Raw genomic sequence first — 17,583 nt, 5'->3', positions numbered from 1 at the left:
CTTTTTTTATTTATTTTTTTATTCATCAAAGTATCCTAAAAAAGTATCACAGGTTATGAAAAAATATTAAGCAGCAGAACTGTTTCCAACTTTGATAATGAATCATCATATTAGAATGATTTCTAAAGGATCATGTGATAGACTGGAGTAATGATCCTGAAAATTCAGCTTTGCATCACAGAAATAAATGATAATTTAAAGTATAATAAATTGAAAACCAATTATTTTAAATTGTAATAATATATCACAATATTACATTTTTTTTTTTTTTTTGTATTTTTGATCAAATAAATGCAGGCTTGATGAGCAGAAGAAACTTCTTTCAAAAACATTAAAAATAGTAATGTTTCCAAACTTTTGACCTGTACTGTAGTTTGCAGCATAAGAAACAAATGGAATAAATAATTTTTTGGGAAAAAAAAATATATATTCCTATGTTATGCTATGTTCTCTGCAGGACACCAGTTGATTAAGAAAATGTAAATATATATCTATCACTGAATAAGAGACAAACATTTCCAATAGTCTTTGATGAGGTGTATTTTCTTGCAAGAAAAGGCCAGCCGTCGTACAGTCACACAGAGTGACACAGAGTGTGACAGTGAAGGAGGGCATCCTTTCTCCTTTATAGTCTTGACTCCCAGAATGTTATCTTTCTAGGCCAATGATGGTATTTCAACCATATGTGGAACATTCTTACACTTGTTCATCATATTGTCTCCTTGAGTGGAGAACCTCATGTCACGTACCAACACTCTTTACCATTCCAATACACTTCCATATTAGAATAAGGTTTGTGTGTGCTCTTTTACTGTCATATGATGGACACACATCTTACTGTAAGTAAATATCCCAAAAAAATATAGAGGAGAGAATAAAAATAAAAAAAGTAAAACGGGGGATTTTTTTTTCTTTTTTGTTGTGTGTGTGTTGTACTGTGTGGTACATGAATTAATAAAAATGTGCCAATGTATCCATTGGTTGTGTATTTCGTGTTCATCATGTGAAAAGGTTTGTGAGGGGGGGGAACCACAAACAACATAATTTACCAGTTTTGGAAATGTTGTTTTGAATGTATTGCACCAGTGTGTTAGACTATGTTGTAGTGTGTGTGATTTTGAGGGCTTGTGTGTGATGTCTGAGGGAAAAGTTTGGTTTTTCAGCAAGAGTGAATGGTTTTGAGTGTAGAGCTTCATTTTGACCTGCAAATAGGATGTTTGGGGAACTGGGTGGGGACGTTATGTGTTTACAGTTTTGAGAATATGAGGCAAAGTTTCAAGAAATGTGTTTAAGCAATCGAGAAAAACTGTAAAGCTGCATTCAGTGACTTTTTGGGATTATAAATTATCCAAAATATTTTTTTGAGCAAGTACATAACCAGCCAGTGTTCAAAACTCTCTCCTTGCCGTAGCTCGATTCAAAACGGTAAGCTTGTTGTAATGTTTTTAATTCCAGTGGTATTACGTCACATCTGTACACATATAGAAGAGTCTCGGCTAGTAGGCTATGAGTGTGAGGATGTTGGTGGTAGAGATTTATAGCCGTTTGATTAACGACAATCATCAGTGACAACTGGAGATTCACCTGTTGTAAAATGCGAAAGACTTCGGGGAAAAAAAAGAAAGACTGCAACCGGGCCCATGTGAAAACAAGGATAAATATCGGTAGGGCATTAAATGTAGTCACGCAATGCTGATGTTGTTAACATTAACAATTTGAGAACAAAGTATAATTTGCACGGTTTGACGTGATATGATAATCGATCGTTAGATTGAATCAGCGCGATTTACTGCAATGCTTTTTTCCCCTTTGTTGGTCAGAGCAAAAGTGGATGTTACTTACTTGTTCAGACGACATTTTGTTGGTCATACTTCCAAAAAGTAGAATCTGTGATTGTGAATGACAGTATCCACACCGGCGCTGTGACTGACAGCCGCACATTCTCCTCAAAACACTGGATTCATCCGTGCTGTGCCGTGCCGTGCCGAGGCACAACCCACGTAAAGATGATAATTCCATGAATAACTGCAATTGCAGATTTCGAACAGAGATGGCGACAAACAGGAAAAACTACGGACTGCAGCTTTAAATTAAGTTGATATTTTGCATGAACATTTCATATCTTTAGACACATTTTATTACAGCCAATTCAAATGTTCATGTTTAACATCATGATATCAGAGCTGATTCAAATACACTTCCAGTGTGAAGACCCTAGGTGCAGCTTGGTGTTACACACACACACACACACACACACCTCCAAAAGTCTCTAGAGTTGTCAGGACTCAATCCTGGATTGACTGCATGTCCAGCCAGGCTTTCAGGAGTGGGATGTTCCTGTCCATCCAGAGGATGTTCTGCTGGATTTTCTCCAGGGCCTGTTGGATGCTGCGGAGCCCAGAGCCCTGATCCTGCGCTAGAGAACTGAAGAAAGTCTGAACCTACAGGAACAACACAAACAACTGCTTCATGCTCTTGGATTTTCACCGCTTTTGGTTATGCATGGCATTAACCAGATATAATCTGATGCCCATGATTTGTAAGATCATATGACCATCTTTATATAAAACAAAACAGCTTTTTATATATCACTGATACGAGTAAATTAGTTTTCATCGTGCTTATCAAAAGTAAAATGAATTTCTTAAAATGAATACTTGGTGGCGAATAAAAACCAAGCAATGGACTATAATAAATACAATGTTTCAATTTATATTTGAGCTGTCACTATTTAAACATTTCGTTAACTTTTTTGGACTAAATGCTCATTTTGCATTGATACTTTAAAGGTGCACTGTGTAATTTTTAGCAGCATCTAGTGGTGAGGTTGCGCATTGCACCCAACAGAAGTTACGGTGGCCGACAGGAAGTGATGTCGTCGTCTGAGACGGCAGAGAGTAGCCAGTTAAGCAATGAGGTTTCTATACAAAGATAAATTAAGAAATTAGGTTTACTTGATTATTCAGTAAAACGATATGTTATTGCGAATATTATTATTACTTGTTCATCATTGTGTCAGTGTTTTATTCGCTGACTTTAGTTCGCTTCTTTGCACGAAGAACAACATAGTGTCGAAACGCATTTGTCCGTTCAGGGCCACTGTAGAAACATGTCGATGTAAGGGGACCCGCGGTGTGTGTAGAGAGAAATGGCTCATTCTAAGCTAATAAAAACATAACGGTTCATTAAGTAAGGTCTTTATACACCACTGAACACATAGTTATGTGCATGATATTGCATTTCTGTCAACAGATCCTCCTAAATATTACACAATGCACCTTTAAGCAGGAAAATATATGTAAAAGTCACCAAAATGACAGATCAACAGTACCTCATCAAGCATTTCTCTGGTGGAATACTGATCGGTCACTCCAACCGCCATGCGAGATATTGCAGATGAACCCAGATCAAACCTGAAATCAGGATTTAGATTCAATACACCATTAATATTCACTATCTATCATGCCATGATGTGTCATAAGAATGTAAGATTTATTTGATCATATAATAAGGTCTTCAGGTAGATATGAAAGCAATAATAATGTTTCAGACAGATATCTGCTACGCACTTTTTCACAAGCTTCCTCCAGTTGGTCTTCATGAACTCCCAGGCAAGTTTGAAGCCTTTTGGGTTTTTACTGACAGTAACGACCAGTGACGGCAGGTCTTGAGTTTTCATTATCTCTCCCTCAATACTTCTTTCCAAGAGCCTAGACAGAATGAGCAAGAAAAACACAGCACAGAGCAGGTTTACGCATTACGCCCTTTTTCAAAGTCTTGATTTTGTCATTGTTGCAGCTCCTCTGTTCCCAGTCTGTCAGGAACGCTCTGTTTAGTTCCTGTCTCTATGAAGCCCCTCCTTCTGAAAAGCACACTGTGCTCTGATTGGTCGGCTGGAGCAGTGTGTTGTGATTGGTCGAGCGCTTCGAGTGTGTTTGGGAAATGTCCCGCCCCTTACCATAACCACCAGTTTAACACACTACTAACTAACTCAACCAGGCCCCGCCCCTTTATTCTGCGTATTAATTATTTAAATGAGGAATATTGTGATGTGTTCGTTCCCGGAAGACTCAAGACTAAAATGGAGGAGTTTCAGGGAGTTCAGAAACAGTAACACTGATATACAGTATAACTTTGTAACTTTGCAGAGCTTTATCATGCTCAAACAGCAACATTACACACTAAAGAAAGATGAACAAAAGGATAATAGGACTCCCTTAATGACACTCAGGATGGAAAAGGTAAGAAATGAATCATGCTTTTGCTTGACTTTTAAAGTGAAAATCTTTTCAGATAAATATGCCAAAAATGTTGACCTTTTGATCTTCATTAATGATTCATACTCCATCACCGATGTCATGTTTGGGTGAACTCTGAAAATGTCATGTGACACCTCAGCAGCCTCATGCATCCAAACTCACCACTGAAGCTTGTGAGTTAATGGAGTGTACGCGAGGGCGGCTTTAATCATCCACTTCTCCGATGGTGAGGTGGATCGCTTGTATTTCTCCAACAGGAAGTCCCAACCTTCATCTGTGCGCGCTCCTTCAGTGTAGACCACCAAACTGACGTCAGCAGGCAGCCTGAACCACACAAACGATATAAATGGAGTAAAAATTGTATGCAGAATGTATAATGTGGATGTTGAGTGAATCAAACAAACTCTTACCGCAGTTTGCCATCAGATTCTTTCCACTTCTGGAAGCGTTCAGTGGCGGTGTTGACGCAGGACGGGTAACGGCGGACACAGGCAAACAACAGCAGATAATTCCTGAGCATCCGCTCGGATACAGATCCGTCATCAGACCAGTGCTGACGGTCAATCAGTGCCTTGAATAACTTCACTAAATGACCCTGTTAAAACAGAAAACCACCAACAATTAGTTGAAATATAGTACAAAATGAAATAATATTTATTTTTACCAAATTTCTGTGTTCCATTAGAATTTTTCTGGATTCTGTTTTAATAGTTTCATTTTAAAAATCAAAAAGGATGTCTAATCAATTGAATTCATAAAACTTTATTAATTCCAAAATTGAATAAAATTGAATAAATAATAGGGCCCTATGAAATATCAAAATTCTGTGATGTCGCCATTTTATTTTTTGGGGGGATTCTGTGTTTTCATTTAATACTAATGTATTATATCATTAAACAGTGGTAATCAAATGAACGCATAAAACTTTTAACAATTGAATCTTTTAAAATGTAATCAAATGAAATTAAAAAAATTCCTTTCAAGTTTAAAATGTAAGTTAAAATATGAACGAAAAGTCATATTGTTTGACATTCCTTAAAAAAAATTATGTTTTATTTATTATTACTTTGAGAAGTACATTCTATTGTACAATAGTAATATATTTCTGTCATAATTTCTTCAAGTTAAACAGAACTTTTAATTAATGATTAATTGTACTTTGATTTATTCATCCAAACCATGTAATGTCTAAAGTGAGACACCAGAAAGTATCTTAACATCCAAAACATTACAAGTGATCATTTTTGCAACCACTACCTTCATCTTGTTCTCCAGTTCCTCCATGTTTCTCTTCTCCATGAGTTTGTAAAGCGGCACCAGCTCATTGAAGCCCTGCGTCACTGGCATGATCTCAGACTCTTTACTGAGGTACAAGCTCAAATTCAGAGCTTTATCCAGTGGGACTTTCTCTATGCTGAAGGAAAGACAGACATATTCCAGCAAGAACATGAATCAACGAGGTCTGCAATGACTGACACAAATTTAAATGTCTTAATATAACTTTTCTTTAGATAAAAAAGTGTTGTTTGTGCTCAAATGCTGCAGGATCTCTTCATTAACGTCACATTTCTTCATCATGTATGAAGTCTCAATGTCTTCAAATCAGCTGGTGTTTGGGTGATTTTTAGTAGATGTATGAAGTCTACTTCGAAGCCTCTAGTTCACACAAATAGTTTTTTATCTTCATAAAGATTTCTGTCAAATGTTTTGCTTGAAAAGTGTGTTTGTGCATCTTTCTATAGCATTAACGACACTTGATTTGATATATTTTAAAGTCGTCATGTGATGATAATTTAAAAGTTCAGTGTTTTGTTTTTTGGGAGAAAAAGAACAGATTAACATGCTTTACTGTTCAAAACACACATTATCTTTAACTACTGTACATTATTGCAGTAGTCAAGTCGAGTCAAGTCACCTTTATTTATATAGCGGATTATTATGCAGATTATTTCAAAGCAGCTTTACAGTGATAACAGGAAAATAATGCAACAAAGATTGTTTCTGCTGTACAGCAGATCTAGAAGAAAATAGTGTCATAGTCCATCTTAAGTAAGTTCAGTGATGGTTCATTTTTGTTGTAAAAAAGCTATTAATTTAGTTCATTTATATATATAGCCGCTCTGGAGAAAACTGTGATGTCATCGTCCAGCTCAGTTCAGTTCTCATATAATGGTGTCAATGCAGGGAGATCAGTAATATTGTTGTATTGTAATATTAAATGTCCCCAACTAAGCAAGCCAAAAGCCAAAGGTGACAGTGGCAAGGGAACCACAATCAGGTGACAGAATGGAGAGAGACGAAAACCCTGAGAGAAACAAGGCTCAGTCGCTCAGTTCTCCTCTGGCCAACGAACGAACAGTGTATGATTATGATTCAGGCAGCATTACAGGTCAGAAGTCAGATTGGATTGGAACATTCAAAATATGTGACCCTGATTCACAAAACCAGTCACAAGGGTCAATTTTCTGAAATTGAGATCTGAGAGTTGAATAAATAAGCTCTCCATTGATGTATGGTTTGTTAGGATAGGACAATATTTGGTCGAGATACACCTATTTGAACATCTGGAATCTGAGGGTGTAAAAAAATCGCTTTAAAGTTGTCCGTTTATGTTGGCGATTGTGCAGCATTCACTCATAAAAAATATTTTTTTTATGTATTAACGGCAGAAAATTTACAAAATATCTTCATTGAACTTGATCTTTACTTAATATTCGAATGATTTTTGGCATAAAAGAAAAATTTAAAATGTTGACCCATGCAATGTATTGTTGGCTATTGCCACAGATATACCCGTGCGACATGTGACTGGTGACGTGGTCCAGGGTCACATATGTATCCAGTTCCATCTGTTTCTGTATTACAGACATTCACTGCATTGCAAATGCTGTTTGACGTTCCCTCACCTGACCAGCTGAAAGATGTCGTGGATGAGACTGGCCCTGTCGTTGCTGCTGAACACTGTGTGGTTCTGCTGGAGTTGATTGATCAAAGCGTCCCAGCCTCCTGACTCATAGTGGACAATATAATACCCCCGCAGGTCCACGTTGAATTTAATCCACTCCACCTTCTCTGACAGGTACAGCACATCTGGAGACACACAGTCAGATCTCAACATACGCTGAACAACATGCTAGGAAAGTTAAAATGTTGGGTTAGTTTAATATTTGATGCCGTGACACACACCTTTTTCACTTTTCAGCAAGAATCGCTGCACTGCACTACTGTGACTGGTGATGTAAGTCAGAGGGACCTGCCACAGGAAGCTTGACGTACTATGAGACATCAATAATATTATTGCTTATGTGCTATCGCTATTATGTCTAGAGTGAACATCAGGGTTCCCACACCTTGGTTAACTTCAAATTCAAGGACCTTTCAAGGACTTTCCAGGTCCAATACCCTCAAATTCAAGGACTTAATGTGGAGACACAACAAACGTTGAGGTTCCATAGTAGTAGTTTTGTGCGCGCGTAAACGTCATGGCAACGGAAAACACAAAGTACATTAGCGGACCGGAGGGAATAATATGGATTTTTTTTTCAGAAAACTTCTTGCTCAAAATAAATTCAAGCACTTTCAAGGACCTGCATCTATGTGTGTTTATTTTCAAAAACTTTCCAGGGCCTTGAATTTTTTTTTTTTTCAGATTCACAAACTTTCAAGAATTTCAAGGACCCGTGGGAACCCTGGAACATAAACAGGGAACAAAGAACACACATGTGTAACAGAGTATATTGGAGTTCTTGCAGCTCTTAAAGCAACACTATGGAACTTTTCCACTTCGGTCCCCCTACAGGTTGGAAGCGGAATTGTCCATTACCGCTGTCGTAAATAATTTAGCGTACCGCAGTCTACTATCGCACGCACGCTTGCTGTTTATCCAGCACCGGCTTTGCAATGAACGATGTCCACAGACAAGGTAGAGTATGATGCATGATTTTATGAAAGTATGATGTATTGCGACATCAGAAACGAAGAAAAACGAAATAATGACTATTGTAACGCCTGCCGTAAAGCTAGTCAAATTTGTAGTTTTCTTATGTCTCATTAGAACTACAGAAACGCCACCCGATCTGGCAATCTTACATAGTGTGGTTATAGCAGATAAGAGACCGCAAAGCAGAGGCATAAGTGCCTTTCACCCTGTTACGACTTGATGAACCACTGAAACGATTTTGGAAACATTATTTTAAGGTAAAAAATGTTACATAGTGTTGCTTTAAAGTGACAGCAGCCTAATATTCCCACTGCTGTCTCTATATAATAAAGTTAATCAAACAACAAAAGACAGAGAAAATTCACTTGCTGTTCTTGACTGAATAACTTTTGTAACTATATTTGTAATGTAGCCTATGTTTTATTTATAATGTGCAGCGCTATTTTACATTTAATTCGTTTGTGTACTTGAATACCTGGAAATCTTAAAACGGTATCTTTATTCAGTTGTATTTATTTGTGTGATTGCTAATTTGTTTATTTGTCTTTTTTAATGACTTGAGTGTTTACGATACCCAACCCTAATTACCAATGATTATATCTACTTTTTTACTTCTTATTTGATCAGAATGCCGTAACATACTATTTTTAAAGCATAAAACTGTTTGAATAGTTTCACATGGTATCTTTGTTTAGTATGCATTATGCATACCTTGAAGTCTTTGAAGATTTTTCTCCTTTAAGATAGCGCTCCTGTTTGAGGATGACCTCTTGACCTTTGACCTCCACAGTGACTAAAGGAAACCCCTCCTGCAGTGTCCAGGTGTCCATGATGGCTCCAACGTCAACACTGTCCTCCATGAACCATTTCTGCTGGAACAGGATTGATTTACTACATTTACTTCTGGTTCATATGATATATTATGAAATGATATGATCTGAAATATAATATAACATATTACATATCGTATAATGCCATTTCAGCTGGAACAGGATTTGTTTTACTACATTAACTGAATCATTTATTTGTTTTGTGGTTCATATCATGTCATATATATCATATATCATGTCATATAATACATAAATCAGATAATATCATTTAACATATCATGTCATATATATAATATCATGTATCATATCACGTCATATTTCATATAATATATTATAAAATATATCATGTCATGTCAGATATAAAATATTTCATGTCATATTATATAATTTAATGTCATATATTATATATTATCATGTCTTATAAATTCACGTCATATATTCTACATTATAAAATATATCATGTAATATATCATATCACATAATATATCATCATATAATATATTTTTATCATATCATATCCCATCATATAACATAATATCTCGTCATATCATATATTTTATCATATCATATCCCATCATATATCATATAATATAGATGCTGTCAATGTTGCTATGAACCCAGAACATTCCTTTAAAAATGAATTAAAAAAATTATAAATGATTGCTACATATTATATTATTTAAAGCAGAACTCACAGAAGCTGGAGATTCAGCCCTGACTTTGGAACAGAATCCATCGAGTTTTAGTCTCCCCGAGTCCAGTCCATCAGAAGTGCAGATCTGAAAAGGTTGAAATGCGTTTGGACTCGAGAGCATTGCTTTGAGTGCTGGAGAACATACACAGGAACCAACAGAGGTCACTCACATTGGTAAGGCTTTCCCAGAGGTGAGCATTGACGGTGTTCTGGTAGCTGTGTCTCTTCAGGTAGTCTATAATACCGTACTTGAAAGCCTCTGGGGTCAGGAAATCCCTCAGCATGTTCAAGATACACGCTCCCTTGAGAGATGATGAACAACCAGTAGACATATTACAGATGATTATTCACGTGAAGGCTTTTAGAGATCAGTGGACAACCAATATATCGTCGTGGCCGATATTTGGCATTTTTAAATGTCATTTTAAAGTTTTTTTAAGTGTCAGAATCAGCTTTTATTTTGACAGAGATGGAACTTTTATTTTGACAGTGCTGAGAATACCAGCACCTGATGTGAACGTAAAAGGATAACAAAATCAAGAAGTTGCTAAAGCTTAAATTAGTTTTTTACAGATTTATTTTTTAAGCTCAAAAAAAAAAAAAAATCATATTATAATTATTTTTTAAAGTCGCAAATATGTCAAATAAATCTAATTTTCATTGCAACAATGTTTATGCATGTTATTAAAATTAAAGGTTTACTAACTTTTTGGTAAAAATGCAGTTTTGTTTTTTAACTTCTATAGGACCAAAAGTTACATAGTGTACCTTTAAATAGTGTAATATCATATCGGCTTTATAATCAGCCACCCTGCTCTCTAAGATATTAGTATCAGCATCAAAATATATAAAGTGCATGTGTACCTTTCGGTAGGAAACGTCATCAAACATCTCGCTGATTTCCGCAGGGTTCTCCACTGGGGTGGAAATGGGGTGTGAGGAGATTAAAGAGTCCACTGACATGGCGGTGAAGCACTTCTCCAGGAAATAATCATCCTAAAATAGAGACACTGAATAATATCAGCTCTATTATAGTTACATATCAGTCAGACTCTGTTGAAATGACCATTTCACAATCTCAACTAGGGCTGGGCAGTGTGATGATATACAATGAAGGCTGAAAGTGATGTGCGGAGGGGACATTTGTTTTTAATGTGCCTATAAGTTTGATTAAACCATTAAAATATGATGAAAATATTTGATTTTGTTTATATATATATATATATATATATATATATATATATATATATATATATATATATATATATAAGGAAGAACAAAACACTAAACTTGGTTAAGGTATTTATCTTACAAAATTATTTATTAATATATATATATATAAAGGCAAACTACAGCTACAGGTTTTATTTTACTAGAAAAAAAAAAAAAAGCATAGAAAAAAAAAACCTCACTTTGACTACAACATAATCAGTTATTAATATTTCGTTGGTTCTCTCTTGTTTTTCGCATGTGTTCATAATTTCTTTGTATGACAGTCTGGCCAAAAGGGAAGTCCGCACAATTTGGCATGTTTCATTGTGTTATCATCACAAATAAAACAATCGACTTCCAAGCACATCTGTGATATGTAATATGCTTACAAAATCTTTTAACATATTTTTCATAAAATTGTATAGTACAGGCCAAAAGTTTGGAAACATTACTATTTTTAATGTTTTTGAAAGAAGTTTCTTCTGCTCATCAAGCCTGCATTTATTTGATCAAAAATACAGAAAAAAAAAATGGAATATTGTGATATATTATTACAATTTAAAATAATTGGTTTTCAATTTATTACACTTTAAATTATCATTTATTTCTGTGATGCAAAGCTGAATTTTCAGGATCATTACTCCAGTCTATCACATGATCCTTTAGAAATCATTCTAATATGATGATTCATTATCAAAGTTGGAAACAGTTCTGCTGCTTAATATTTTTTCATAACCTGTGATACTTTTTTAGGATACTTTGATGAATAAAAAGTAAAAAAAAAAAGAAAAGAAAAGAAAAGAATAAAGCAGCAAATGTTTTAAAAATAGAAATCTTTTGTAACAACAATATACACTACTGGTCAGTCATTTGGGGTCAGTAATTTTTTTCTTTCTTTTTTTGAAATAAATCAATACTTTTATTCAGCAAGGATGTGTTAAATTGATAAAAAGTGATAGTAAAGAAGATTAGAAAATATTTTTTTATTTTGAATTAATGCAGTTCCCTATAACCTTTTATTCATCAAATATATTAAGCAGCAGAACTGTTATTAACACTCATAATAAATCAGAATATTAGAATGATTTCTAAAGGATCATGTGATAGACTGGAGTAATGATCCTGAAAATTCAGCTTTGCATCACAGAAATAAATGATAATTGAAATTGAAAACCAGTTATTTTAAATTGTAATAATATATCACAATATTAAAAAATATTTCTGTATTTTTGATCAAATAAATGCAGGCTTGATGAGCAGAAGAAACTTCTTTCAAAAACATTAAAAATAGTCATGTGTCCAAACTTTTGGCCTGTACTGTATATGCTTGCAAAATCTTTAACATATTTTTTCATAATATTTAAATAAAGGGTGCAGATGTCAATTTCCTAGGCCGGACATCATTGTTGGCGAAGATATAAAGTGTCTATTTTGCTATATCGGTAGCACAGCAATAGTACAGCAATAGTACAAGTTATTGACACTTTAAAGTGATAAAAAACATGCATCAATGAGAACATAAAGAGCAGGATGTGCAGTGCTTGATGTTAAAAAGAGTAAAGCGAAATAAGTCATGAGAAAAGGTAAGTGTGTTACTCGCACGCGCAGAAACTCTCTCCCGCCTCTCTCACTGAATCCTGAATTCAGTTCTCTTTCACAGCTTTTTGCACTTGAATGGTCAAATACACACAGAATTATGTTAAAATGCCCAGTGTGTGAAGTATTCACATAACCACAGCTTATGACTTAACCTCAATGATTAGATAGTTGTGTTAAATGTAAAGATGTGGTCTCACCACTTGCAGCTCAGGGTGGGTGATGTTGACAGACACATACTCCATGAATTTGGCAAAGCCCTCGTTTAACCACAGGTCATTCCACCACTGCATTGTAACCAGGTTTCCAAACCACTGGATAACAGATGTGAATGATTAGCCATTAATTACATCATTCAGTAGTCAAATATTTGTGTATAATGAAGCTAAACTGCCAGGCAACTGATATCCTATATATATCTCTGCTAGTTTCATGTCTCCAATATCATCTGGTAACACTTTACAATAAGGTTTTATTTGTTAATATTAATGAACAATACTTCTACAACATTTATTAATCTTAGTTAATGTTAATCTCAACATTTACTAATACATTTTTTAAATCAAAAGTTGCATCTGTTAATGTACTGTGAACATGAACATTTTTATTAACTAACATTAACAAAGATAAATGCTGTACGAATATATTGCTCATTGTTAGATGATACATTAATGTTAACAAACGAGAGTTTATTGTGAAGTGTTTCCACATATCTTTCCACATTTTTCTTCTCACATACTAAAATAATCTCCATTTATGTATTTATTTGTTAAGTAGTCGTGCAATAAGCAGGATAATGTACAGCTATATAGGCATCAACAAAATATATTTTGTGAAAGAGGCCGACTAGCTGTACGTGATCTCATACTAAGATTAAATTAGTAACAAAAATATCCACCTGATGGGCCAGTTCATGGGCGATGACTTTGGTGATGCCCAGTTTGTCAGAGGAAGAGGATTTCTCAGGGTCAAATAGCAAACCGGACTCTCTGTACGTCGACAGACCCCAATTCTCCATAGCACCGGATTGGAAATCTGGGATCGCAGCAAGATCTGCAAGTAAAAGATAATAATAGCCAAGTCCTAAAAAGCCTATAAATATACTGATTACAGCTTTGCATTATTTCATGCCATATTGCATGCCATTTTCAACAGCAGTAAAGATGGTGACAGCTGAACTTTCACACTCACCGTGTTTGGGAAGTGGATACGGGATGTCAAAATAATCATCATAAAAGTCTAGCAGTGTGACGGCGGTGTTCAGAGCATATTCCGCCTGGCTGATCTTCTCAGGAACCGTATACACGGATATCTACACCAGGATTCAGGTTATGAGGAGTGAAACCACAGGTCTGGGTGTATTGTAAAGTGCATTTATAATGCTTTTGGCAGTATTATTGACTTGCCTCAACTCCATGCTGACTCTTTTTACTGATGGAGTGGAAGTCACAGATGATGAAGGCCACCAGGTAGGTGCTCATCTTCACCGTCGTGTCGAAATGATCCTCCAGTAGCCCGTCAGCCAGCTCTACAGTTCTCAGCTATTGGAGGAAATAATCTTTCATTAGTTTACTTTACATGAAACAGTCTGAAAAATAGATCACTGAGTTCAATGTCAATAAATGACATTGCAGATTGTGCAATTTATAAATTGACATCCAAAGTTGTGAATTTAACTTGTGTGCAAAATTGGAATATCGCATAACATTAGCATTTCCATCCCATGTGTTCAAGAGAACAAAATCGTCACTTCCTGGGAAATTGGTATCTGGTAAAAATGGAAGTTGCTGCAAAATCGGGGAAGAAGCTGTGGCTCTTGTATCCTCCATCATGTGAGACGCTTCTCAGGGGAATTAAACCAAATCATTCTGATGACAGACTTTGGGTCAGGCATTTCATAATGTCAAACATTTGAGATGCTGTACGATGTAATTGGTCCGCTGGCTAGTCCAGTTATCCAATCACATCCACTGCTGAGGCAGTCACATGAGTTTTTTGTTGCGCATCGAAAAATGTGTTTCCATCGTAGTTTATGCATGTCTTCTTATCAAATAAAAAAATCAACCACCTCAATTAAGCGTATAAATTTTTCATGCACATTTTTCGAATTTATGCGTATCTTGGTGTTTCCATCCAGTGTTTTTTTATGCGATATCCCAAAATTTGCATAAAAATAGGTGGATGGGAACATAGCTATTAACCGTTATGATGGTTAGTGATTATGATGATTCATTTTTGATTTGCCGGAAAATACTGGCTAACCTATGATATTTTTCTTGATATTTTGTGACTTTATCTTATTTAGAATTATGAAAAGCTGATGTGTTGTGGAATGTGTGTACAAAATACAAAATTGTGTATTACAATTATGATGTTGATCATGGTTTATGGTTCATAACGGGTGTTTACATTTACATTAATGCATTTGGCAGATGCTTTAATAAGAAGAAATTTACACTGCATTTATGTACAATGCCGTACATTTCAATCAGTTCATGGATGTTAATTTCACTGGGAATCAAATCCATGATCTTGAGGTTAGCAGCGCCAGGTGTAACGGACATAGATTCGGAGCAGGTCGAGTAGGACCAGTTACGTGTGGTGACGTGACCCGGATGGGAGTGAGGTTTAGGAGGTTGAGTGTAAGGGACGTAGGCCAGTAAGAGCTGTGCGTGTATTATGTGTAAACCTCACTCTCCTGTTCTCAAGAGGCGCTAGCGGCAGCGGTTTTAGCATCCTTGTAAGCGCTCACGCCGGAGACACCTGTTCGAATCCCGGTCAAGTAGGACTGGTTACATTTGGTGCCGTGACCCGGATGGTAGTGAGGTTTAGGGGGGGTGAGTGTAATGTGTCTTTAGCGTCCTTGAGAAGCTAGTGTTATACTTTCTGTGTCCGCGAGGGCTCGTTAGGGTCCGCGTGACGTAAAAATCGTCATCGGAGGGTGTACACGGAGGCTCTTTGCGGACATCCGCGTGGCTCCCATTTTTTGTGACCACGCGTACATGTCAATAGGCTGCAAAAGCACCAACTGCTCCGATCTACTGCGCATGTACACTTCCGCCGAGCGGACCCCAGCATACACTTTTTAGTATTTTAAATACAAGTAGTCCATGTCTGTGCTGTCCACAGTTGTCCGTGTACGTGTCCAAACTGGAGTATAACCAAGGCTTCAGCGTGCCCGCCTCCCAAGCCAGAGACCCCGGTTCAAATTCCGCTCGGAGCGGGTCAAATAGGACCGGTTAAATTGGGTGCCATTGACCTGGATGGGAGTGATGTTTAGGGGGGTGAGAGTAAGGGACGTAGGCCAGTAAGAGCTGTTTGTGTAAACCTCACTCCCCTGGCCTCAAGAGGTGCGCTAGCACTGGCGGTTTAAATCCCGTTCGGAGCGGGTCGATTAGGACCAGATACACAGGCTAGATAGTTAAATAGTTTTAAAAATCTCATATGTTCTCATGTTTATTTATTTTTAGTGTGTGAGAACTATTATACCCATTTTTAATTTTGGAGGGTTTTTCATTGTGATTTTGGTGAATTAAATTGAATCCAATGTGACCTGCTCCATAAAGATCATACCCAGATTTAATGCAAAGTTTAGTTATGTGTACCTTGGGCATGTTGGATATGGAAATGTAACTCGATTCTCGGCGCATGCGGATGGTGAAGTTGGCTTTGAACGCAGGTTCATCAAAACAAGGGAAGGCGGCTCGAGCATGTGTCGCCTCAAACTGAGTGGACGCCATAATCCTGTAGGGAAAAAATAAGAATTTTGAGGGGTGTTTACTTTTCAAACTACCAATTAATCACAAAAGCACTAATGTCGTGGTTCCCATACCTGACCTCTCCACTATTCGTGGTGTATCTGCCTTTATAAAAGCCATGAAAACTGTCTGATAAGTTGGCGTAGAACTCAAAATGCACCAAATGGTTTCCTTTCTCAAACGTGAAGCCATCAGCGAATAGTGCAATCTGTTCATTGGCTTCAAACTCACTGATTTGAAGATCCCGATGATGTCTGGACTCTAAAAGCTGTGCTTTAGAGATCTGAAGGTTCTTGCTGTGGAGGATGATGGCTCTGGTGTCCTGCTCTACCTCCACGAGGATCTGGACAACACCAGTGAAGGTCAGCGAGGTCAGGTTGGGGTGTATCAGGAGCTCATAGTGCTGGGGTTTCACTGTTTCTGGCAACCTCATCTTGTCCCAGGGAAAAGGCACCACATTTGTGTCCGTGTTGACAGTCATTCCATGGTTGCCAGGTAAAATAACACAGAATAAAAAGGCAAATATAAGGCAGTTTAAGCCGCGAGACTGGGAGAAGAGCATGATGAAAAACAAAGTTTAAGATCAGCTTTCTGTGGGATACATGCGCTTGTCAATTTGGTTATCAATAACACACATGAGCACTGCTTACGAACTTTAGACGTCACAAAGAAAGAAAAACACAAATGATACAATGTATCTAATTTACATTCGAATTCAGCGGACAAAAACGTTTCGAACGAACCTGCGCGCGAAATCCCATAGGTAACTGAAAGTGAAACTACGCAGCTGTCAATCACAATATCTGATTTCCTGACGTGAAAACGTCTCCTTTTTGCGCTCAGATTCTAGTATTACATGCTGGAGCTTATAACACATCACATTACGTTTTATATATATATAAAAAAAAAACTTATATGTGCTTGCGATGGCACGTTGAACGCAGCAGTGAACGCTCTCATGAATATTAATTACGCAAAGGACTGAATAATTGGGATACGTGATTCGACGCTTCAGGAAGTACACCATGACTACTTAATTATTCATGACATAAGCCTTCTTCAGCTGAAGTTGGGAAGAAATAGCGCCCTCTGTAGCAGTGGGTCAAAAACACACCATCAAAACCAAAAATTATACGAATATATATTATATAAAATTTTTGAATATATAATTATATTCCAAATAAAAAATGATTGAGCAGAGTGTATTTTTGCATGTTGGGACTGCGTATCAAAATAGAATGACAAATACATTATGATTTGATGAACTTATATTTATTGGCCAACTTCATCACTA

The 17,583-nt window shown here is 36.5% G+C and overlaps 1 protein-coding gene across 2 annotated transcripts; it reads right to left on the bottom strand.

Annotated features, from left to right (window-relative positions):
* Positions 1-2,078: 2,078 nt before the first annotated feature.
* Positions 2,079-17,260, bottom strand: erap1a (endoplasmic reticulum aminopeptidase 1a). 2 transcript variants are annotated; one of them, XM_082157961.1, is made up of 18 exons: positions 16,364-17,260; positions 16,137-16,275; positions 13,938-14,072; positions 13,723-13,843; positions 13,430-13,584; positions 12,732-12,845; positions 10,588-10,719; positions 9,894-10,025; positions 9,725-9,808; positions 8,911-9,071; positions 7,446-7,534; positions 7,166-7,349; positions 5,517-5,673; positions 4,670-4,854; positions 4,422-4,583; positions 3,570-3,710; positions 3,332-3,413; positions 2,079-2,441 (listed from the first exon to the last, which is right to left on the bottom strand). In XM_082157961.1, exons 1-18 carry the CDS (start codon positions 16,849-16,851, stop codon positions 2,286-2,288), a joined length of 2,817 nt encoding a protein of 938 aa, XP_082014087.1. In that variant the 5' UTR covers positions 16,852-17,260; the 3' UTR covers positions 2,079-2,285. The 2 variants fall into 2 exon arrangements, with proteins under 2 accessions (XP_082014087.1, XP_082014088.1); XM_082157962.1 differs by having other exon boundaries at positions 8,911-9,068.
* Between the last annotated feature and the right edge of the window lie 323 nt (positions 17,261-17,583).

The sequence above is a fragment of the Leuciscus leuciscus genome (genome assembly GCF_965113295.1).
Source record: "Leuciscus leuciscus genome assembly, chromosome: 24".
NCBI classification, from domain to species: domain Eukaryota; kingdom Metazoa; phylum Chordata; class Actinopteri; order Cypriniformes; family Leuciscidae; genus Leuciscus; species Leuciscus leuciscus.
Note: the sequence above shows the minus strand (reverse complement) of the source record. Positions and strands in the feature narration are given on the sequence as shown.